At 39.1% G+C, this 24,813-nt stretch overlaps 1 protein-coding gene across 3 annotated transcripts in view; it reads left to right on the forward strand.

Moving 5' to 3' along the window:
• ESR1 (estrogen receptor 1) overlaps positions 1-24,813 on the forward strand; it is a 408,861-nt gene that overhangs the window by 168,161 nt on the left and 215,887 nt on the right. For all 3 annotated transcript variants that reach the window (XM_054254535.2, XM_078370326.1, XM_078370327.1), the window contains exon 4: positions 23,673-23,789. In XM_054254535.2, coding sequence (XP_054110510.1) covers positions 23,673-23,789 — 117 coding nt within the window. The remainder of the gene's footprint in view (positions 1-23,672; positions 23,790-24,813) is intronic.

The following is a 24,813-nucleotide window of genomic DNA, read 5'->3' on the forward strand; positions in this document are numbered from 1 at the left end:
ATTTTTATATACATTTGTTTTACTATCACTAGCAGTAAGTTTATTTTGTATCCAGAGATTGAATAATCTTTTGTTTCTAGGATGTGAGTAATGTACTATTTTAACTTGCTTCTGAAGTTTGGCATGGGAGCAATATTAATGAAATCTAAAGATGGTCCTCTGCAGTGATAGATAATGTAGCTGTTAAGGAGGTAAGTATATTTGATGATGTTTAATATGATACGAAGGAAAACAACTACTCCCAAGCTAAGATTTATTTAGGTAGGCTTAGCTTGTATGTCATAATTTTTATGTTTGCAACTTTCTTGATTTTCTTCCTCTGGCTTTACTTCTATGAGATATTTATGAAAGGATGTTTTTGAAAGTAGGACTAGAAACTTTTGCTTCTAAGAGTTGACATAAACTTTTCCACAACACGAACAATTAGTAGATGATAAACTTAGATACACTCTTGAATTTTTAAAATTGTGGCAGTAAAACTGATCTCAGAAAAGGAAGAAAATGCTCTGGCCAGCTTTTATCAATTATATACAGTGTGTTTGAAAGATTTCAGTTCCTCCTTCTTTCTCCCTATATAATACTTTTCTTAAGGTTGGAACCATTGATGCACTTGGTGTAAACACATGAGATAATAGCAGTATATGAATCTCAGTCCCAGAGAGGGCTTCTTTTACTCTGCCACCTGTTCTGACTGCATTTCTCCTGACTTTATGTAAACCCAGAGGAGGAGCTAGAAGAGCAAGGTGTGTGCTAACATAACTTTGGGGATGAAGCATCCTTCTCTTTTTCTGAGTTTGTTCTCATATCTCCCTACTGAACCAAGGAAGGGCATCAGTGTCAGACTTCCTGATTGAAGATCCATTTGATCTAGAAATAAAAGTACTATGAAGGTCCCTGGGTAACATTTATTGCTTATAAAATGCTTTTATTGGTGATGACTTTGTTTCTGAATATAAGGCAGGATAAAATGTTTGATTCAAAGGTTTCTTGCAAACACTGTGTGTGTGTGTGTGTATTCACAAATAGCTGCACATCTACATAAGTTCATACATAAGTACAGTCCACTCTCCATGTTTGTGGGTCCAACCTCCATGGATTCAACTGACTGCAAATCAAAAATATTTGGGAAAAAAAAGGATGGTAATATCTGTACTGAAAATACATAGGGTTTTTTCTTGTCATTATTCCCTAAGCAATATAACAACTATTTACATAGGATTTACATTGCATTAGGTATTATAAGTAATCTAGAGATGTTTTAAAGTATATGGTAGGATGTGCGTAGGTTATATGCAAATATCATGCTATTTATGTAAATGACTTGAACATCTATGGATTTTGGTATCTGGGGAGTCTTGGAACCAATCCCCCACGGATACTGAGGGGCCACTGTATGCATATTCATAAACACACACACACACACACACACACACACACACGTATAGACTATTTTTTTCTATTTTTAAATTTGAGACCAAGTCTCACTCTGTTGCCCAGGTTGGTGTGCAGTGGTGTGACCTTGGCTCACCACAACCTCCACCTCCCGGGTTCAAGCAATTCTCTTGCATCAGCCTCCCAAGTAGCTGGGATTACAGGTGCCTGCCACCATGCCCAGCTAATTTTTGTATTTTTAGTAGAGGCAGGGTTTCACCATGTTTGCCAGGCTAGTCTCGAACTCCTTACCTCAAGTGATCTGCCCACCTTGGTTTCCCAAAGTGCTGGGATGACGGACGTGAGCCACCACACCCAGCTGCAGTGTGTATAGGCTTTTGAAATATGTACTACAAAATATTAACAGTGACTATCTCAAATGATAGGATTATGAATAAACTTTGTTCTTTTTGCATATCTGTATTTTTCTTTTACCATAGTAAACATCTTTTACTTATGTAATAAAAACATCATTAAAAATCCATCCTGCAATTGATTAATTATACGCTAACTTTTTTTTTGCTCTTCCCTCAGTACAGTAAGATTGTTCTGTATTTACCAAATTTTCACACTTAATCTGCAAATCATTTTTGCTGTCTGTTTGCAAGAGGTCAAATTGGTACTAAAGTTCAGCTTTCATTCATTACTCATGAGCCCAAGTGAAATTGTATCAGGTGGATATTAGGTAGCTGAGGCCAATACAATATTATTCCTCTAAGTTGTTGAGAAATTATAGCATAGGAAAGCCTGCATCAATAATAGAGTACCACCAGGAATCTAGGTCTTTAGAACTGCTGGCTTGACTGGCAAGGGTAAAATATTTCAGTTATGCAACCATCGAGTGTTGACTATGTATTTCAGAAAGGAAGAGCTAGCCTTCTTGGGTTGTGATCAGTCACTGATTACAGTTGCACATACACTGGCCACAAGGTCTACACACATGTGAAGAGCATGCTACACACATAGACTAGATACACTGGCTCATTGGCCTGGGAACAGTGCCTGACCCTCACTTTGATTGTTTGAATATGTTCTGACCCACTACCCTGCTTCTGGATCCTTTCCTGCTTTTTTTTTTTTTTTTAAAGCATTTTATCTTTGAATTAAAATAGTACTTTCCATTGCTTCATTTTTTTCCCTAAGGAATTTAGCTTTGTTTAATTAGAAACAAGACCACAATCGTTACTGGTCTGGTGCAATCTTGTTTAGGACTCCCATTTTGCTTAAAACTATAACTGGATTAGGGATCACTGTGATTTAGAGTGTGCAGTATGAAGTTATTTCAATACTTAATAGTATATTTGAAATGAAAACTGTAGAAATTAAAGACTGAGTCCAAGAAATAACAGAGGAGGCTGATTTACTTCTGTAAGATTTTGTAGAGACTGTTCCCTTCTTTATAATCAGCTTTGTTTCAGTTTCCATTTAAGTGCAGTGAGCTCTTATAAAAAGGCTATGGGTAAGGTTACAGCAGCATTCTTCTAAGAAAAACTATAGGACTAGTCACTATGCAGCTATCTGCTTTGTACCTGCCAATATGGCAGTAGATACGGAAGGGTCAGAAAAACAGGGCTTCATGTTCAGTTTTTCCTTTTTCCTTTCTTTCACCTATTTTTTTTCAACCTTCATGTCTTATTATATGCAAGATAGCATGCCCGTTCTTTACCTTCAATGGACTTTTGCATTTTTATTACAGATCATATTTTGTCACAATTTTTAAAAGTAGCAAATAAAAATAGTTATTACATGAGAATTTGCTTTAGAAATTATACATCACCATAGACAAATAGTTATGATTTCTCTATTTACTTTTAGAAAAATTATTTTATGTATTAGTTAGGGCTGTTAGTTTTGAGGGAGCAAAATCCATTTCAAATTAGCATTCAGTAGAGGTAGTGTTAAAGGAAAGGAATGGACTTTAGTGGAAGGTTACTTGGGTGTCTTGGCTAAATGCAAACATGGCGAGGTGCAACCAGACCTCAGTGATCACAGACCCAGGAACTCAGACCTTCTTCTCCATGTGTCAGCTTCATGTTCTCTGTCTGTAAATATGCATTTTCCCTAAGGTGGGAAGCAGAGCTGGCAACAGCTGCCAGGGTTTACTTCCTGTGGCATTCTTCCAGTTAGCAAATATTAGGAAAGGACTCTGATTGGCCCAGCTTTGGGACACACCTCTAGACCAACTAGCTGTTGTCAGGAGGCAGTAACCTGTACAGAGGTGATCCCTGGGGCTCACCCTGTGAAATCATTGTGAGCCAATCACTACCTCCATCCTCAATATTGATGTCTCTGACATCATTTCCTCAAGTATAAATGGCACCCTGGTTCCTACCTTGCTGGATTGATGTAGTGATTACTACCTTGCTGGATTGATGTAGTGATTCATGCTTAACCTACAGTGGGCGCTCTGTAAAGGGTCACTGGCATCATTACCTCCTGTGGACTCTACCATGCTCCCTGTAGATATCTTTCTGCTCTGAGACTAAGCAGAGAGAATAATTAAACATTTAATTACTGTGCTTCTAAATTCACTTTTACCTCTTCTTTTTTACTTTTCTCTTTATTATTTTTAATTCCTTAAAAATAAAATTGTCTATATTTAAGGTGTACAAGATGTTTTGATATACATATATGTAGTGAAGTGATTGCTACAATCAAGCTAATTAGCATATCAATCTCCTCACATACTTATCATTTTTGGGGGGCATGGGGGAGAGCATCTGAAATCTCTCGACAAATTTCCGGTGTATAATACAGTACTGTTAAACATAGTCATCATGTTGTTCTTTCGATTTCTAGACTTGTTCATGTTACATAATTACAACTCTGTACCTTTTTCCCAATATCTCTTCATTTTCTCCACTTCCCTATGCCTGAAATTATGTGATATATATGTATATATATATATATATTTTTTTGTGTGTAATATATGTATATATAAATTGTGTGATACATATATGTGTGTGTATGTACAAACACACACACATACACACATATGTATGTATATACATGCACACATACACAATGGGACATTATTGAGCTTTGATAAAGGAGATCCTGCCATTTGCAACAGCTTGGATGAACTGGATGACATTATGTTTAGTGAAACAAGCTGGACACAAAAAGAAACATGCCCCTTACTTCTTAGATACAAATTTCTTTCTCTTAGCCAGCACCTGAAAATAGGACCAGGTGTTTTGCATGATTTACAATTGACTGTATAAATACAGCATAGCAAGTTATATGGTATGTCGCCATTTCTGCTGTAAAATCAAAAGTTGAGATCAGACCATTTAACCACTTCCCTGTGGATTTCTACCTCTCACCTAAGCTTTTTTTTTTTTTTTCTTTTCTTTTTTAACCTTAAGAACATCAAGCTTTAGATAGCAGAGTTCAGGTGTCCTTAGGTTCAAATATATAGTTTCTTAACTGTAGGGAGACTTGGAAAATTCTTGGAATGAATTTGCTATATTATCTTTGATTGCTACATTGCCCTTTTTTGTGTTTTCAACTAGCCTTTCTTGACTTAAAATATACCTTAAAAAATAACAAAGGTGGTGTTTAATTTGCATAGTATGGAATTAAAGGTAAACAACTTTAAATTAAATGTTGTTGTATGTATAAATTATTAAAATATCCTTTCTCTTATGGCTGGGTAAGTCCGCATAGTCCGTTCAGCTTGCTATGTCTCTTTCCATGAGAATACTCCCAAAGAATGGGACTCTACTTCCAAACGAGCTGAGAATTTTGTAGTAAATTTTAAAAAGCTAAATTTCATGATAAGCTTTATAATTGCTACTTCAAAATGGAGTTTGGAATGGCACCAAATTATTAATCAGTAGAAGGAGAATAGATTGCAAAAAGGTAATTATATCAAATTGAACACTTCTCGAAATATATTCTGTTAAATAAAATATGGTTCCTCTTCCCTGTTCTCATTTGTAAGCAATGAGGACAATTTAGGTAGCATGAATCAGGAATCAGGGTACTTTTCTGTTCCACAGATTGGCTTAATCGTTTTGGGCTCACTTCAAACTATAAATGAGCATTGTCCTTTCACTTCCTGGACAGGCGAGGCAACCACGTTCATTGCAAAGCCCAGAAATGAGTTGTTCGTCTGGGGTGGAGTCTCTGGAAGAGGCATGTTATGACTTTCCCATTCCTGGGCCGTTTAGACTGTAATTCTTTGTTATTTAAAAAGGTGCTTGAATGTATTTTATTCAGAGGTTTGAGTAAATGGCTGTTATTCTTACTTTTTTTTTTTTGCCTGCTTTTTCCAGTATTAGAATAGTTTTCAGCCCTGACCATTAGCTTTATGCTGACTGATGTGAATTTTTTTTGCATAGGACCAAGTGTTTTCCATGATTTACAACGCACTGCATAAATATAGACCAACAAGTTATATGATGTGAAGAAAATTACTTAAGGGTAAAAATGGGTTGTTTACTGACAAAATGATGTTATTATAAACTGGTTTGAGGGTATTGTGTCTTGGATGCTGTCCTTACAAATGTGAGCTCTGTTGGTTTGGAGACTTAGTATCTAATAATAATGGTTAATGTATAATGAATACTTCCCCTGCCCCAGGCTCTATGATACCTGTCCTGGATGTATCATCTCATTTAATCCTCCATAAAATTTGAGGAAGTCAGCATTATAATTAACCTCACTTTTCAGATAAGGAAACCAAGCTATGTAAGAAACAAAAATCAGTGTTGAATCTGAGTAGTCAGACGGCAACGCCTGACTCTTAACCATTGTGTTCTGTTGCCTTTCCCAAGGGAAAGGAGGGCTTCCAAAAAGGCCATTGGAAGTAAGGAGTGTCACCTGATCATAGCTGGCTCCTCATCCTACTAGGTTAACAGACCACAGACAGGGGGGCATGGAGTTGACTGAGGTTAGTCCTGATTGCCAAGGGGAAATGGGGCTGTTATCATGTAATGGACAGATGCTAGGTTGCTCCTGTGTGTCTCCTTATATCCTACCAGGTGTAGGATAAAGATTAAGGATGACTCCATCCTCTATTTGGAGAGGAGACCAAGGCCCTGCAGGAAGAGAGGTTTGGGTGAGCTGAAAGCCAAGGGCAACTGTCCCAGCTTGGGAAGGAGAGTCACAGATACACTTGTGACTGATTGGACGAGAAACAGAGACTGCAATGTTCACCTGCAGTTTGGGTGTCTGCTGCTTGTTCTTTTATGGGGTATCTGAAGATGGAAAAACACAGCTAACACAGCCTTTTTTCCTATTCTGCATGAAAGAACTGTGGTAGTTTTTTCTTACTTCAAAAGGTTCTGGTGGTGAAGTTCATTGCTTAGTCTGTGAGTTGCCGGGAAATAACCACAGGATGGGGTGGTAGCAGAATGAGGAAAGAAAAGAAGGTTGTGGATGTCAGGCTGGTGTTGGCATTTTTTAAGTATACATTTCTTCTTTATGGATTATTAAAAAACAGCAAATGAATGTACAAAGTTAAATTTTAAGCAGTACAACATTGTATATGATGAAAGGGTAAAGTCTTCTCTGGTCTCATACAAAAATCTACGTCTCTTTCTCAATAGGTAAACAGTAGTAACAGTTTCTTCTGAAAATTACACATGTACACACACATACACACATGCACACACACACACACACGCCCCACATGGATATTTTGTTAACCTAAGTGGCCTTATACTCTACACATTATTCTGTGCCTAGCTTTTCTCATAGAATAATGTATGTTGGAGATACTTCCATATCAGTACATATTGGTCTCATTCATTCATTCATCATATATATTCATATATAATGTCTATTAGTCCATAGTATGGAGTAATAATACCTTTTATTGGTGCAAAGTTTTACAGTTGACAAAGAGTTTGCATATATTGTTTCATTGGGTCATGGAGCAGTCATCAATTGACATATCAAGAATCCCAGAAGGGTAACTTGGGCTTCACCCAGGGTTACATGGAGCTTGGGACTCAAACAACTAACATTCCCTAAACAGTCCCGTACTCCTGCAAGTTAGTGCAGCCACCACAATGTTTAGGGAAACTCTTTGAAAGCAGTGAAAAGATCACCAATCTAAAACATCAAGAAGCCAGACAACAAGGAGATATAGACCTCAGGAGAGTGAGAAAAGAGAGTAATTGAAGTTTAGAACTGAATGGGCATTAATGAACAACAGATACATCTCTGTCCTTTCATGGATAAGGACCGGGGTGTGGCCTGGAGACATTAAGTAGCATGTTTAGGTCACATAGCTGGATTGTCTTCTTTCCTGAGGCTCATTCTGGAGAGAGGTGGAAAGAGAGATGCCAGATTTTTCCAGGCTCTCTTTCTCATCAGTTAAAAAGGGTTGTGGAGGGAATGCAGCTTGAGGAGCCAAACACCCTTGAGAAATGAGAACTCTGCTTTCTGATGTGGAATACATCCCGTGGGAGATAACTCTCCTGCCAGGGCAGTGTGACCACTGAGGCTCGAGCTGTCTGGGTGCCCAGGTAATATCACTCCTGTTTTTGTTTACTCTGCATTTAGTATTCACACAGTTCTTTGTCCAAGTACAGGGCCATGCAGGGCCATAGCAGCAGAAAGGAAGAAGCTGTGCCCAACCATAAAAACTATAAAATGCACCAGATTATCTATGCTAGTTTGGGCCAAATTTGCCATGCAAAAAACATAGAGCATTACTTCTTACACATAGGTTGTATTTGTTCTATTAAACAACCATCCTGTAAAGGATTTATTCATTTGCTTATTTTGATTTGTTAGGAGAAATTGTTATTTAATAAAACAGACTAGCATTTTTTATTATTATACTTTAAGTTCTGGGATACATGTGCAGAATATGCAGGTTTGTTACATAGGTATACACGTGCCATGGTGGTTTGCTGCACCCATCAACCCATCATCTACATTAGGTATTTCTCTTAATGCTATCCCTCCCCTAGCCCCCTAACCCTTTAAAAGCCTGAGTGTGTGATGTTCCCCTCCCCGTGTCCCTGTGTTCTTATTGTTCAGCTCCCACTTGTGAGTGAGAACATGTGCTGTTTGGTTTTCTGTTCCTGTGTTAGTTTGCTGAGAATGATGGTTTCCATCTTCATCCATGTCCCTGCAAAGGACATGAACTCATTCTTTTTTATGGCTGCATAGTATTCCATGGTCTGTATATGTGCCACATTTTCTTTGTCCAGTCTATCACCGATGGGCATTTGGGTTGGTTCCAAGTCTTTGCTATTGTCAATAGTGCTGCAATAAACAAACATACGTGTGCCTGTGTCTTTATAGTAGAATGATTTATAATCCTTTGGGTATATACCCAGTAATGGGATCACTGGGTCAAATACTATAAGGCTATGGTAACTAAAACAGTGTGGTACTGGTGCCAAAACAGATGTATAGACCATTGGAACAGAACAGAGGCTCAGAAATAATGCCACACATCTACAATCATCTGATCTTTGACAAACCTAACAAAAACAAGTAATGAGGAAGGGATTCCCTATTTAATAAATGGTGTTGGGAAAACTGGCTAGTCATATGCAGAAAACCGAAACTGGTCCACTTGTTTACACCATATACAAAAATTAACTTCAAGATGGATTAAAGACTTAAATGTAAGACCTAAAACCATAAAAATCCTAGAAGAAAACCTAGGCAATACCACTCAGGACACAGGTATGGGCAAAGACTTCATGACTAAAACACCAAAAGCAACGTCAACAAAGCCAACATTGACAAATAGGATCTAATTAAACTAAAGAGCATCTGCACAGCAAAAGAAACTATCATTAGGGTGAACAGGCAGCCTATAGAATGGGAGAAAATTTTTGTCATCTATTCATCTGACAACAGCCTAATATCCAGAATCTAAAGGGACTTAAACAAATTTACGCACAAAAATAAGCCCATCAAAAAGTGGGTGAAGGATATGAACAGACACTTCTCAAAAGAAGACATTTATGTGGCCAAGAAAGCATATTTTAAAAACCCTCATCATCACTGGTCATTAGAGAAATGCAAATAAAGACCACAATGACATACCATCTCACACCAGTTAGAATGGTGATCATTAAAAAGTCAGGGAATAGGCCAGGCATGATGGCTCACACCTGTCATCTCAGCACTTTGGGAGGCCGAGGCAGGTGGATCATGAGGTTAGGAGTTTGAGACCAACCTGTCCAACATGGTGAAACCCCGTCTCTACTAAAAATACAAAGATTAGCTGGGCATGGTGGCATGCATCTGTAATCCTAGCTACCTAGGAGGCTGAGGCAGGAGAATTGCTTGAATCTGGGAAGGGGAGTTTGCAGTGAGCCGAGATCACGCCACTGCACTCCAGCCTGGGCGACTCTCTAAAAAAAGAAGAAGTCAGGAAACAACAGATGCTGGAGAGGATGTGGAGAAATAGGAATGTTTTTACACTGTTGCTGGGAGTGTAAATTAGTTAAACTCTTGTGGAAGACAGTGTGGTGATTCTTCAAGGATCTAGGACTAGTAGTTATTTCTAGGTCTGACAGGCTTTTTAGTTTGTTTTCTTATGTCTGAAGCGGACTTAAACCAATTTAAAAAACGGGATGACTGAACTCATGTGTTAATCACGTGCTAGAGGAACCCCTTGACATTAATTCAGAAGCACCCAACTGATCCTTCATTACTTCTTATTTATTTATTTTTTCAAATTTTATTTTGAAAATCAGGGGTATATATGCAGGTTTGCTACAGAGGTATACTGAGTGATGCCGAGGTTTGGAATATGGACGAATCTGTCACCTATGTAGTACCCAATAGATAGTTTTTCAGCCCTTGCCCCCATTCTTCCTTCCCACCTCTTTATGTCCATGTGTACTAAATGTTTAGCTCCCACTTATAAGTTAGAACGTGTGGTATTTGGCTTTCTGTTTCTATGTTAGTTTGCTTAGATATTCTTCCAGCTGTATCCACGTTGCTGCAAAAGACATGAATTCCTTTCTTTAATGGCTGTGTAGTATTCCATGGTGTAGATGTAAAACATAATCTTTATCCAGGATAACTGATGGGCAGTTGGGTTGATCCCATGTCTTTGCTATTGTGAATAGTGCTCTGATGACCATATGGGTATATGTGTCTTTTCAATAGAGCAATTTATTTTCATTACTCTTATCAGAATACCTGGGAGGAGCTTCTCCCAGGAAGTTAATTTGGGGAGGCTCCTGAAGATGAGTGAAATCACTTATTATGCACAGAGAGGCTCAAAAGTGTACAAGGGAGCATTCAGGTATAAACAGTTGGAGGGACATGCATAGTTCACCTCCACGCCAGATCTTAGTTAACCGACTGTTTTCTCCCAAGGCACCAAAATGGCACAGAAATTGAAAGATGGAAAATGGGCTTATTTATGAGTCTAGGAAGCCAGGGCAGTAAGCACAGTCCTGTTCAGGGTTTCTGAGTTTCACCCTCTTGCTCTGATTGCAAAGCTATTTTCCTCTTCCTTGCTTCTTCAACTTAGGAAAAGAACAATTTTGAAATTGTTTCTACTACTTTCGGACACCAGAGTTTAGATTTCAAATGAGTGCAAGTGGGAGGAAAGCTTGGATAATTTTCTGGAAATAATTGAACAGAGTAAAGGAGAGGGGTCTACAGGTGAGCTGAATGCTGCCTGGCATTGAAGTAATCACACCAATCATCACACTTCTCTCCTCTTTGAGGCTTATCTACCATCCCATAAGGAACAATTTCAGAAAGTCCTTTTCTGAGCTGTAGAATAGCACTCGCTTATTTGTTGAGCCTGAGAAGCATTACTGAAAGCGGTTCATTGTCCCTGGGGTATTACAATGAGATGGTGGTCACTGATTTCATTATGTTTTCATTTATTGCAGCTGTTGGTTTGATCCTTTGCCAGGTGCTTAAAACAATTGTGGTTTTGCAGATGGTAAGCCAGAGGCTGGACAAAAAAAGGGATCATGTCATTGTCCTGGCCAAAATTTCAACAGACTGGGGTCTAGTGAGGGCAAATAGAGGATTTCCTCTTCACTTTGTGTCATTTAGAGAAAGAAACTTTCCAGGACAATTTTCTTTCCTAGAATTCCTTAAAAATTTTTTTTTCTTTGAAAATTTACTTAGATGCAAATAATATATTTTTGTCCCTCTTAAATATTAAAAGTAAGATGCCTCTTGGAGGTGGTGGTTGTCAGTGATAAGATGAGCTAGGATTGACTAGCTGTAAAAATATAACTTGGGATGCATTCTTAAGGCATGCAGTTTTTATTTGCATGCCATTGTGTACAGATGTGCTTGTGAAATAGTTCAAATCATGGCACATTGAATGTCCTCACTGGATTTTTAGGAATGTGTTCACTGAGACGGCCAAATTCTATTTCATTTTCTTTGGCTCATTGCATTGGCTGTAAATTGGAGATATGTGAGTGAAAATTTATTTCCAAACATAATACTGCAGTTGTTCTGTTATAGAATATAAATTTCTTATTTGTTTCCTCAATACTTTGCTTTCTACTTTTTATTTTTCTCTTTATTTTATTCTGGAGTATGAGGAAAGGTTTTCCAGAAAGATTTGCATATGTCATAATCTTCTGACGAATACCTCCACGTGGTTACTCTCTTACGTTTTGGGAGATGTAACTATGAAAGTGGTAGGAATCATGGGGGTTCTGGAAATAGTTTTATTGCTGCTTCCGGAATGCCTCCTAATGATACCATATAGTAATTCCACCAGGGAAAATAAATTAATATTTAGGTGTTCTTGTTCGGTCATCATGAAGTTCTTTTTATTTCACCAACTCTAGCATGGTACTCCTGAAAGCACAAGGACTTGTGAATGAGACAGACCTGGATTTAATCATGGCTTCGCCATCTACTAGCCAAGAGAACTTGAACAAGTTAGTCAACCTCTTGGAGTCTCAGTTTCTGCTTCTGTATCATGGGAACTAGGGCAACGTAACTCATTGCCTCTGATGATTAGATGAGGCAAAACACGGAATTCACATAGCCCAGCACCTAGTCCATGGGAAGCACATGGGTTCTCCTACTACCCAGTCCTTGGCCCAGTGTGTGTTGCACAGAAGGGAATCTGAACAGGCCAACTTTGATTCCTATTCCTGACCTGCCCCATGCAGACACTTCTTACACTTCAACAACAACTTCTTTCTCTTCCTTTTCTTCCTCCTCCTCTTCTTCTTCTTCCTCTTCCTCTTCTTCCTCCACTTCCTCATTCCCTTCCCCTTTCCCTTCTCCTTCTCCTTTTTTAAAGACAGTGTCTCACTCTGTCCCCCAGGTTGAAGTTCAGTGGCACAACCACAGCTTAAGGTAGCATCAACCTGCTAGGCTCAAGTGATCCTCCCACCTCAGCCTCCTGAGTAGCTGGGATGACAGGCACACACTACCACACCTGGGTAATTTAAAACATTTGGTAGAGCTGGATACTTGCTATGTTGCCCAGGCTGGTCCGAAACTCCTGGGCTCAAGTGATCCCCTCACCTCGGCCTCCCAGAGTGCTGGGATTACAGGCCTCTGCACCCAGCCTTCATTTTTTTTCTTTCATTTTACTTTAGGTTCTGGGGTACATATGCAGATCATGCAGGATTGTTGCATAGGTACACACATGGCAATGTGGTTTGCTGCCTCCATCCCCCCATGACCTGCATCTGGCATTTCTCCCCATGCTACCCCTCCCTGACCGCCCCACCCTCCCCTGCTGTCCCTCCCTTTCCCCCCCAACAGACCCTAAAAATTATAGTAAACTATACAATTCATCCATGTAACCCAAAACCACTTATACCTCAAAACCTATTGAAATTAAAAAAATATATATTAAAAATAAAATTATTATAAGATATATATAATATGAAATTTACTACTTTAATCATTTTGAAGCAGACAGTTCAGTGGCATTAAGTACATTCACATTTTTGTGCAACCAGAATGTTTCATCCTCCCACACTGAAACTGTGTACATTTTTGTTTTTTGAGACAGAGTTTTGCTCTTGTCACCCAGGCTGGAGTGCAGTGGCGTGATCTTGGCTTGATGCAACCTCTGCCTCCTGGGCTCAAGCAATTCTCCTGCCTCAGCCTCCCAAGTAGCTGGGATTACAGGCACCCGCCACCATACCCAGCTAATTTTTTTGTGTTTTTAGTAGAGATGGGGTTTTGCTGGGTTGGCCAGACTGGTATCAAACTCCTGACCTCAGGTGATCCGCCCACCTTGACCTCCCAAAGTGCTGGAATTACAGGAGTGAGCCATCACGTCTGGCCAGCTCTGTACTTATTAAACAATGACTTTCAGTTCCCCTTCCCCACATCTCCTGGTAACCCCATTCAACTTGCTGCCTCTTTGAATTTGACTATTCTAGGTACTTCATATAAGTACACCTTTTGTCCTTTTGTGTCTGGCTTATTTTGCTGAGCATAATGTCTTTATAATTCATTCATGTTGTAGCATATGTCCGAGTTTCCTTCCTTTTTAAGGATGAATAATAGTACTGTATGGATATAACACACTTTGTTTATCTGTTTGTCTGTTGATGGACATTTGGTTGATTTCCATCTTTTGGTCATACCGAATAATGTTGCTATAAACATGGATGTAAAAATACCTATTTGAGTTTCTGCTTTCAATTATTTTGGGTCTACACCTCAGAGTGGAATTGTTGGAAGTGAAATTGCTTCCACTTGTTGGAAGTGAAACATGGTCTCCCACTTCATTTTGACATAACTTCCAAGCTTCAGAACTGTATTTACAACAGCCTGCTGGGTGGTCACTTGTGAGTTTATGACTGAAATCTCATATCAACAGGTTTTAAATTGCTCCATATATCTTCTTGCTACCCCTGTCCTGAATCAGATCTTCTTTTTGATTAATGGTAAGAGCAATTTTCAAAGCATCCTGGCACAAACTATCAGAATATTTGACTTTCTCCTCCTCCTCCCTTTAGCCCTAACTATTTGCCAAACTGTTGAAAACATCTTCACATTTTCTCTCTGCCTCATCTACTTTACTACTCAAAGATGATTAGCAGGTGTTTTGGTGTGATTATTTTTCCTTGGCATAAATGTGAATACTTTTAATCCTTCGTGTTTTATGACAATCATACATTCCCACTTTCATGTAAAAACATTTTGAATTCTTCTTTCTATAACAAATTCCTTGCCAGTCTCCCTTTCCTCTTTGCTAGTGGGTTCCAGTGATATCACTGTTGGAACCTGTTTTCCAGTTCTATGCTGTGATTCCCACAACCCCCCTTTGCTTTGATTATAGTAAATAATGTGGGTGGTGCTACCAAGACAAAGCATCACTGGAGTCAAGCGTTGGGGTAGATGCAGGTACTAGGTACTACAGGAAGTCAATATCTTTCTCAGAGTGTAAGGCAGGACAAGGCTTCTGTTCCTCTGTACCGTGGTGGCCAGGGAGTTGGACTGTGCATTTCATCCTTGTCATATAAGTCAAAATGTATTGCTCAAATAATTCAATATTGGTGTGGTTTTAGTAAGTATTTGTCTTGTAGATTTGTTAAATAGAAGACAGTAACACTCAGTTGGCTAATTTCTCACTTTTTCTTTCCTATACATCAGCTTCCTAGGAAGCAGAACACTTGGTGGTCAGTTGCAGAGAATCCTAACATTATTGCAATCTGGAAAGTAAATACCATTCTTGAGTGAAGAGTTTGACCTTTGCAGAATCTGGGTTTCCCATGTATGAAGGTTGTTAGAATGCATAAGAGTTCAGCTTCTGGAATAAAGGAGACCTTGGTTCAAAACCCGTCTGCCACTTGCTTGCTGTGTGGCTTAGATCAGGCATCTGTATAATGGGATTAATATAATTCCTTCCTCATAAAGTTGCTAGGGGGTTAAATGAAGCAATCAATGTATAACACAATTCCTGGCATGTGATGTTTAGTACCTAGAAGGTTTGGTTTCCTTGGTAGAGAGAACGTTTGGCCAGACAAGCTTATGGAATTGCCCCCAGATAGGAAGTGAACACAAGTGTGAAATGAACAAGCCATAGCAGGGACAGCCCTTGGAAGCACTTACTCAGGCCTGGGTAGTTGCTGGTTTATGTAACAGTGCTTTGAGAATTCACATGCAGATTTTTGTGTGTGTGTGCAGATTCTTTTTATTTTCCCAAATGTTACAGCTCAAAACTGTTTTCTGTACCTTACCACCTAAAGGATAATATGGTCTTTCACTGATAAAACTAAAATGTCATAGGTTTCCCTTTGGCCAAATATGTATAGAAACTTGTGATTTCACATCAGATTCAAAGCTGTATTTTACACTCTGTGAATACATGTTGAGCCTTAGAAGTAGAAAGAAATTCAGTTTTTGACATCTTATTTGTCAGCTTAAACTATGGTTCCTGGATGCTTCAAAATATAATAAACCATAGTTAATTTTATGCAAATATTCAATGAGTGCCTTTAGTAAGGAGACTATAAAGGTAGCCAAGCTTTATATGTGTTAGCTAAATTTATGGGTAAATCGGATATAAAAAATAGGACTTTGAAAATAAAATATTATTTTGTTGGACTCCTCTAATGAGGCTTTTTGACAGGATTAGTTAAAATTGGCTCTTATTTGATGTGTGAGTACTTAAACATTGGAGAGTTTATTTTTCTTTTAGAATTCATTTTCATTTCTGAGCCTTAAAATATGAACAATTAGCTAAATACTCATATATGTCAATAAGAAATGTAAAGTATTTATTTCTTAAGGGGACAACACTTTTTCCCAGTTTATATAACTCTGCTTTTAGCCTAACCTTATGAAAGTCTCCTTGACTTTCGTTTTCTTTTCAGACTACTGTGTATCCCTAAGGAGTGTATTTATTTAAAAAATTATAAAGCCAGAATAGATGTGATATATTTTGAAGTTTTCTAGTCACAAATTAAATCCCTAGATGTGTTGTAAGTTTGTGGAGCACTCTGAAATGCATCAATTTGAGATGGAAATAGTGGGAAAGAATCATTCAAGTATGACTTCTGACTCCATAGTTAGGAAGTAATGAAAAAGGAAAAATAACTACACCACATACTTCTGTTATAGAATTGCATTATTGGGGCAAATTGATCTTCAAATATGTAGGCTATGAGGAAAGCAAATATTTTTAGTATCTTTTTTTAAAAATTTTTTATTGCATTTTAGGTTTTGGGGTACATGAGCAGAACATGCAAGACAGTTGTGTAGGTACACACATGGCAGTGTGTTTTGCTTCCTTTCTCCCCTTCACCCACATTTGGCATTTCTCCCCAGGCTATCCCTCCCTACCTCCCCCTCCCACTGGCCCTCCCCGTTTCCCTCCAATAGACCCCAGTGTTTAGTACTCCCCTCCCTGTGTCCATGTGTTCTCATTTTTCATCACCCGCCTATGAGTGAGAATATGCGGTGTTTCATTTTCTGTTCTTGTGTCAGTTTGCTGAGGATGATGTTCTCCAGATTCATCCATGTCCCTACAAATGACACAAACTCATCATTTCTGATTGCTGCATAATATTCCATGGTGTATATGTGCCACATTTTTCCAATCCAGTCTATCATCAATGGGCATTTGGGTTGATTCCAGGTCTTTGCTATTGTAAACAGTGCTGCAATGAACATTCGTGTACATGTGTCCTTATAGTAGAACGATTTATAGTCCTTTGGATATATACCCAGTAATGGGATTGCTGGGTCAAATGGAATTTTTATTTCTAAGGCCTTGAGGAATCGCCACACTGTCTTCCACGATGGTTGAACTAATTTACACTCCCACCAACAGTGTAAAAGTGTTCCTTTTTCTCCACATCCTCTCCAGCATCTGTTGTCTCCAGATTTTTTAATGATCGCCATTCTAACTGGCGTGAGATGGTATCTCAGTGTGGTTTTGATTTGCATCTCTCTGATGACCAGTGACGATGAGCATTTTTTCATATGACTGTTGGCCTCATATATGTCTTCTTTCGTAAAGTGTCTGTTCATGTCCTTTGCCCACTTTTGAATGGGCTTGTTTGTTTTTTTCCTGTAAATCTGTTTGAATTCTTTGTAAATTCTGGATATCAGCCCTTTGTCAGATGGGTAAACTGCAAAAATGTTTTCCCATTCTGTTGGTTGCCGATCCACTCTAGTGACTGTTTCTTTTGCCGTGCAGAAGCTGTGGAGTTTCATTAGGTCCCATTTGTCTATTTTGGCTTTTGTTGTCAATGCTTTTGGTGTTTTGTTCATGAAGTTCTTGCCTACTCCTATGTCCTGGATAGTTTTGCCTAGATTTCCTTCTGGGGTTTTTATTGTGCCAGGTCTTATGTTTAAATCTTTAATCCATCTGGAGTTAATTTTAGTGTAAGGTGTCAGGAAGGGGTCCAGTTTCTGCTTTCTGCACATGGCTAGCCAGTTTTCCCAACACCATTTGTTAAACAGGGAATCCTTTTCTCATTGCTTGTTTTTGTCAGGTTTATCAAAGATTGTATAGTTGTAGATATGTTGTTTTGCGTCCGGTGCCTCTGTTTTGTTCCATTGGTTTTTTTAGTATCTTAATATTCAACAGTTAAGCCAGAAGAAGAGTACTCTGAACTTTAGCTTCTCATAAAATGGGTCAGTTACGGGACAGTTTATGCAGTTTATATGTAAGAAAACCTTTGATCAAGATATGCCTTTTCTTCAGCCTTGTTAATAATTCATTTATAAGAACTTTTATTTCTAGGGAAATAATATCATAGATCCATTTTATTTAAAGCTAAAGTGTTTTCTGGTGATGGTGGTGAATGTGGAGATGAATCAAGGAAACTGCTAAATCTTGTAGAGTTTAGTAAAATCACAGAATAGAAACTTTAAAAAGTTAAAACACACTATGAAAACAAATCATTATTAGTAAAATGAGCCATATTAAAATGTCTATATAACCAACAGGTCATGGGGGGGAATAGCATTTTAATTCAGAAAAACATTTCAGTAAAGAACAAGCTTTGGAATGATTAGAATATATTGATTTTCTTTGAGGCAGTCATGAAATACACTCATATTAGGAAAACAGCAAGGCCTGAAAGTGGAAAGAGTAGTGAGGATAATTCATGGGTAATGCATGACTTCATGGATCCCTTCTAGGCCCTGTTCATCTATGAACATCTGCTTTAAATTCATGTCTGGCCCCACCCAGTCCTGAAGAGCAGACTGCCTCCACTTAGAACCAAGCCTTGTTCTTGTGGATTTAAGTTTAGGATCCTGAGGTATACCTCATCATATTGTTCTGGGTCCTCACCTTTCCACTTATTACTTCCTGTGTAGAACCCTGATTGTCCCCCTCAAGAGGCCTGTCCTCCACAGATGAAGTTGGGGGTGAAGGGAGCTTTAGCATCTTGATTTGTTCAGATATTAGACATTTGTTGAGCTCTGCTATGTGTGTGAGAATGTGCTGGGCTTAGAATCAATAGCAATAAATGAGACAGATATGGTCCACCTCTTGCCAGGCCTAAACTGATCTGGGTATTGAGACAAGCAGTTAAAACCCAACATAGTAAGTGCTATGATAAGACACAAACTAAGCATAGCTGGAAGGGCAGATAAGATGGTACAGAGGAATTGATATCTTGACTGGCACACTTCAAAGATGAGTAGGAGTCAGTTGGACCAAGAGGAGGAAAAGTGTGTTTCCACGAGGAAGAAGAGCATGTGCAAAGTCCTGGGGGTGATAAGCATGGCGTGTGTCAACAGAAAGATGTGGCTGGAACTTGGGTGTGAATTAGAGTGGGGAGAGAAGGCAAGGAAATGTGTTGAGAGCTTTGCAAACTGTGCGAAGGCATTGCATTTAGATTTCACTTTTAGAGCTGGGAGGAGACTCAGGATATTGAAGCAGGATATTTACATGATGGCATATGATTTTAGAAAATTACTGTGACGACATGGTGGGGAATGATTGGCAGGGGAAGGCTGGAGGCGGAGTGTCATGTGGTGGGCTGTAATGATCTGGCTGTAATGATCTGGGCTAGAGAAGGTAGGGACTATGGTAGTGCTCAAGGCAGAAATGGTTTTGCTTTAAAAAAATAATGAGTAAATATTTGTTTTGGTCTGTGTGGCTTTGTCAGGGGTGGGGAGGGAGGGTTGAATGAGGAAGAAGCTCGAATCTACGATAAAGCCCATGTTTCAGGCTTCAGGTGCAGACATTTCTTGATTCAGCTAAGAAGTGAATAGGAACACACTGGTGAGGAAAGAGGATAGTTGTCGGATCTATCTGGGGCACATCCATCTTGACGAGTGTGAGAGTCAAGTCTTGATGGATGGGGGCAGGTGGACGTACAGGTCAGAAGCTCAGGAAGGAGATTTGGTCTGAGGTGACTGCCAGAAAATACTGAGGGAAGAGAGAGACAAAAAGAGAGACCTGCAATATCATATTGGCTTTCTCTAAGGCGACGGCTTGGCCTGCCTTTATATTCCTTTTGAATCTCTGCATAGGTATGGGTATTTATTTATTTAGAGACAGAGTCTTGCTCTGTCACCCAGGCTGGAGTGCAATGGTGCAATCTTGGCTCACTGCAACCTCTGCCTCTAGGGTTCAAGAGATTCTTCTGACTCAGCTTCCTGAGTAGCTGGGATTATAGGAGCTTGCCACCATGCCCAGCTAATTTTTGTATTTTTAGTAGAGACAGGGTTTCACCGTGTTGGTCAGGCTGGTCTCAAACTCCTGACCTTGTGATTCACCTGCCTCGGACTCCCAAAGTGCTGGGATTACAGTCATGAGCCATCACACCTGGCCCCGTCATTATTTATTTTCATAACTAACAAATGTAGACTTCTGTGTAATGACAACAAAACTAAGCCACCTTCTACCAATGGAGGGACAATAAGAAGAGATGGAAAATGAAAAAGAAAAAGGGAAGCTTGGAGAAAAGCTGAATGTGGGTCATTCTGTTGCTGCAGGAGCTGGGGTGGGCCTGGCAATTCTTGCTCACAGGCGTCTTCTCTCCCCACTTCCTTCTTTCTGGTTCCATCTCATTCACCTTCTGTCCCCTCCACTTCCTACTGGCCAAACCCTAGATTCCTCCAGAGGCTTTTTATTTTTATTTTTTTGGCGGGCAAGAAAATAGTGCTGATTATTTTTCCAAACCTTCACCTGAACGTCACATTGTGGCTTTGGCCCTTTGGGCTGGGTTCATCCCAGCCTGCACAGAAGGACTTTTGGGGCCAATCTGATCACGTACATACAGTCCTGTCTCTTCAGTTAAAAAAAAAACCCCACACTGCACTAAGACAACTGGTGTGAGTCTTTTTTTTAGAAAATCAACTCTACTTCAATAAGATTTTCTCATGCATTATTTTGATAAGATCAAGTAACAAAATTTTAAAAGAACTTCTTCTTAATGTAACTTAAATCAATTGCTTTAATAACACATATTAACCAAGTTATACTCGTTAAGGAAAAAAACCTACTTTGCTTTTTTTCTTCTTCTGATAGTTGTTAATGGTGCTTGTTTAAGAAGAATTTGTTTTAATTGCTTATATCAAGTATGTATTTATTAAATTTTTTTTGCCAGTTTATCAATTCTAGCTTTGTCACAAAAGGTTTGCAGTATGTACATGATTATGTTGTATGTCCATTTCCATTTTTGTTGAGATGAATTCCATTGTGATACACATCTACGTGGATGGCCAATCCAAACATGAGCCTCAGCCAACTGGCCTCTGACCCAATTCAGTTCTCCCACCTTCTTCTGGCTTACAAAGTAACTGGCTCTGGAGAGAAAGCAAGGCAAAGTAATATTTGGTTTGAATGGTTATTGACTATTTTCTTCTGAAACTTAATGTATACTAATTTATTTATTTATTTTTTCAGAGATAGAGTCTTGCTCTGTTGTCCAGGTTGGAGTGCAGTGGTGCAGTCATAGCTCACTGCAGCCTGGACCTCCTGGGCTCATAGTGATTCTTCTGTCTCCCAAGTAGCTAGGACTACAGGCATGTGCCATCATGCCAGGCTAATATATATATATATATATATTTTTTTTTTTTTGTAGAGACAAGATATTGTTATGTCGCCCTGGCTTGTCTCAAACTCCTGGTTTCAAGCTATCCTCCTACCTTAGCTTCCCAAAGTGCTGGGTTTATAGGCGTGAGCTGCCACACCTGGCTATCTACTCCTTTTTTTTTTTTTAAGCTAAAATATATCAGCATATACTACATAAATATCACAGGAGACTAAACACTGAAAATTTCTTTAAGGTATCGGAAGAATATACTTTTTGCTTGCAGTTAACATCTGCACAGATAAGTTTTGTTTCTGGTTCTATCACTTCCTCAGTTTGACCCTATTAATAAGGACAAGTATAAAAATAATAACTATGTCTGGATATCTGAGTCCGTGTGTGGTCTTTTATTGAAGTTACAGGTTTATAACTCTGCTGACTAGTTTTCCGGTTTCTGTTATGCAATAGAAGAGTGCAAACGTTAATTTGATCTGTAGCCCATTTGTACAGTGACTTTTATAAAGTATATTCAAAGATGGAAAACCAAGTTTTATGAGACTAGCCTTTCTTGTCAAGTCCTCACTCCACCCTCTCCTAATTGCGCCTGACCCTTGAGTTGAATAAACAACAAAGAGTTCTGTAGTTAAAACATTTCACTACAGGTTGCATCTTGCCCTTTGTAAATGAAAAAAATAGAGACGTAAGCAGAGAATCAGAATTAAAGTGTGGAATATATATTCAATTTTGGAGTGGGAGAATGAGAAACATGTTTTACAATAGTATACATAATTTCCTTAGTCCAAATTCAGGACATTTCTCCAAGGCATGTAAGAATTTAGACTTATGCAAACAGACTTTATAGAAACATGCCAATATGTATTAATTTGTGAATTTTAATATTCTGTTCCCTATAAACCAGATTCCTTTTGAGGGATAAAGGGATGGAGGTGACTTCTAAATCTTAGGAGCTCTGAGAAGACAGTTGGATTGGGAGCCTACATTCTGAGTGATCTGCATTCAGTGACGATGGAAGCCATGGGCGTCCATTAGGTTCTCTTGTGGGAGAATGTGGAGTAGTAAGAGAAGATGAAGACCTAAGATTGAGCCCTGAGCTGCTCTGGCTTAATGGTGGATGGAGGAAATTGAATCTGCAAACAATACTGGGAGGCTGCAGCCTGAGATGCAGAAGGGACTGGGGTGTTTGGGATTATGGAAGCCAAGGGAAAAGCCTAGTTCAAGGGGGAAGCGAAGAATCAACATCTTAGGCTGCTTCAGATAGGTTGTGTAGGATGTGAACCAAAAAATATCTGTAAAATTTGGCAACAGGAGTCATTGGTGATCCTAGGAAGCTGCTTTTTCGGGGTAACTAAGGTGGAAAACAGATTGGTGTAGGTTGAGCCATGCAGGAGAGGTAAAGAAAGGAGATTTTATGTGCAGACATTTCTGAGTTCATCTGGGAAGGAGGGACAAGACAGAAAATCGAAGTTAGAGAGCATGGGGGGTAAGGGAGACTATTTTATGGGACAGTGTTGACTGTGATCAAAGCCAATGAGTAAGGAGCATTTGAGGGAGAGAGAGTCAATCAACAAGAGAAAAAAGAAAGAGGGTTAATCACAAATAAAAGTAGCAACAACTAACATCTTTTGAGTGTTTTCCATACCCAGGGAACTATGGTATGAACTCTTGACCTATATTCTCACACTTAATTCTTAGAATAACTGTATGTGATGGGTTCCATTGTTTTCTCTAGGTTAGAGAGGAGGAAAGTGAAACCTAGAAATGTTAGGTAGCTTGCTCAGAGTGCTCCAGCCAGTCAGTGAGGGACGAACTTATGAACTAAAAGACTGAACTTTGTCACCACTCAGCCCACCAAGCCGGCTTGAATTTAGATATTCTGTGCTGCATTTGAGTACCTACTTAATTGAATTAAATTTTATTTTAAGAAGGGCTACTTTGAAACTCTCTCTCTGAAAATTCTATTTCTAACAGGTCTACCCTGACAACTATTTTGGCAAGCAGCCTTGGTAAAACAAAACAAATCAAAAAGCAAAAAGCCTTATCTGCTGAGAAAACATAACCATATAAAATATCATGCTACAAAATATAGGCTGGGCGAACTGAAGGCAACTTGCCCAGTGGACTCCTGATGCAGTTGGCTGCTATAGAAATTAAGTCCACGAGAGGTTTTGTTTGCACTTCAAGAAGGACAGAAAAAGGCAGGCAGGCTGAGTAGCAACATAGTAAGGCTGAGGAAGTGATGGGAAAATATTCTCTGAAAGGTTTCCCTGTAGATTCTGATTGGCTAAGTTTCCTGAAATAATATTAATTCTGTCCTCTTGCTTTTAATAGGACATAACGACTATATGTGTCCAGCTACCAACCAGTGCACCATTGATAAAAACCGGAGGAAGAGCTGCCAGGCCTGCCGGCTCCGCAAATGCTACGAAGTGGGAATGATGAAAGGTGGTAGGTACATCTCTCCCAGGGGCCCTTGGGGACTGCCCTGGCCACCCTCCGGTGCTGGCTCTTCCCATCCGGATAACACCATGGGAATTTTGTGTTTTTTCTTTTCATTGCTTTTTTTCTATTCTTATTTTTCTTTGCCACTTTATTTTAAAAGGTGATATTGTCTGGCACTGGAAATTCTAACATGCCATTTTGCGTTTTAGATTTTCAGTGTAAATAATTATTAATTTTAGATTTTCAATGTAAATAATTATTAATTTAAATCAAGATGAGTGGGAGGCAGTGCTGGAAGAAAAGGAAGAGTGCTTAGTGAATTATTCTAGAAATATTTTTCAGTTACTGTTTATATTGCAAGTGCTAGAAAATGATATCTGAGGATAAACTTTCCCTAGATTGGGACTTGTACATGTGAAAGCTAAGTAGCTAATTTATAGCCTTTCAATCTCTTATCATCCCTTAAGGAATGTGAATTTCAATCAAAAGACACCTTTCTCTTTAGAACTTGAGTCAACCAGCCACTTTCTTAACCTCAGTGTCTAGCATGGTGCTGGCATAGTTGACTACTGAGCACTACACTGATAAGTGCCAAAGCATGCAGGATTTGGTCGTGTGGGCTTGTGTCTTTGTGGCTGTGTGTGTGTGTGTGTGTGTGCGTGTGGTTTTCTGTCTTCTCATATATCCGATCTTCCAGTTTTCTCATACAGGAATCTAGAAACTGACTCCCAGTTCTGGGACTATTAGAAGCGCCATCAGTGTGGTTGCCTAATTGAGCTCATTGTGTTCTTGGGAGTCTCATCTTGAGGAACATTGCTTCTAGTCTTGGATAGCCTTCAGCGTAGTGGAAGAGAACAAGTAGAAAATGTGTAATTAAAGTCATGAGGCCAAGGCGGGCATATCATCTGAGGTTAGGAGTTCGAGACCAGACTGGCCAACATGGTGAAACCCTGTCTATACTAAAAATACAAAAATTAGCTGGGTATGGTGGCAAGTGCCAGTAGTACTAGCTACTTGGGAGGCAAAGGCA

The sequence above is a fragment of the Callithrix jacchus genome, chromosome 4 (genome assembly GCF_049354715.1).
Source record: "Callithrix jacchus isolate 240 chromosome 4, calJac240_pri, whole genome shotgun sequence".
NCBI lineage: Eukaryota > Metazoa > Chordata > Mammalia > Primates > Cebidae > Callithrix > Callithrix jacchus.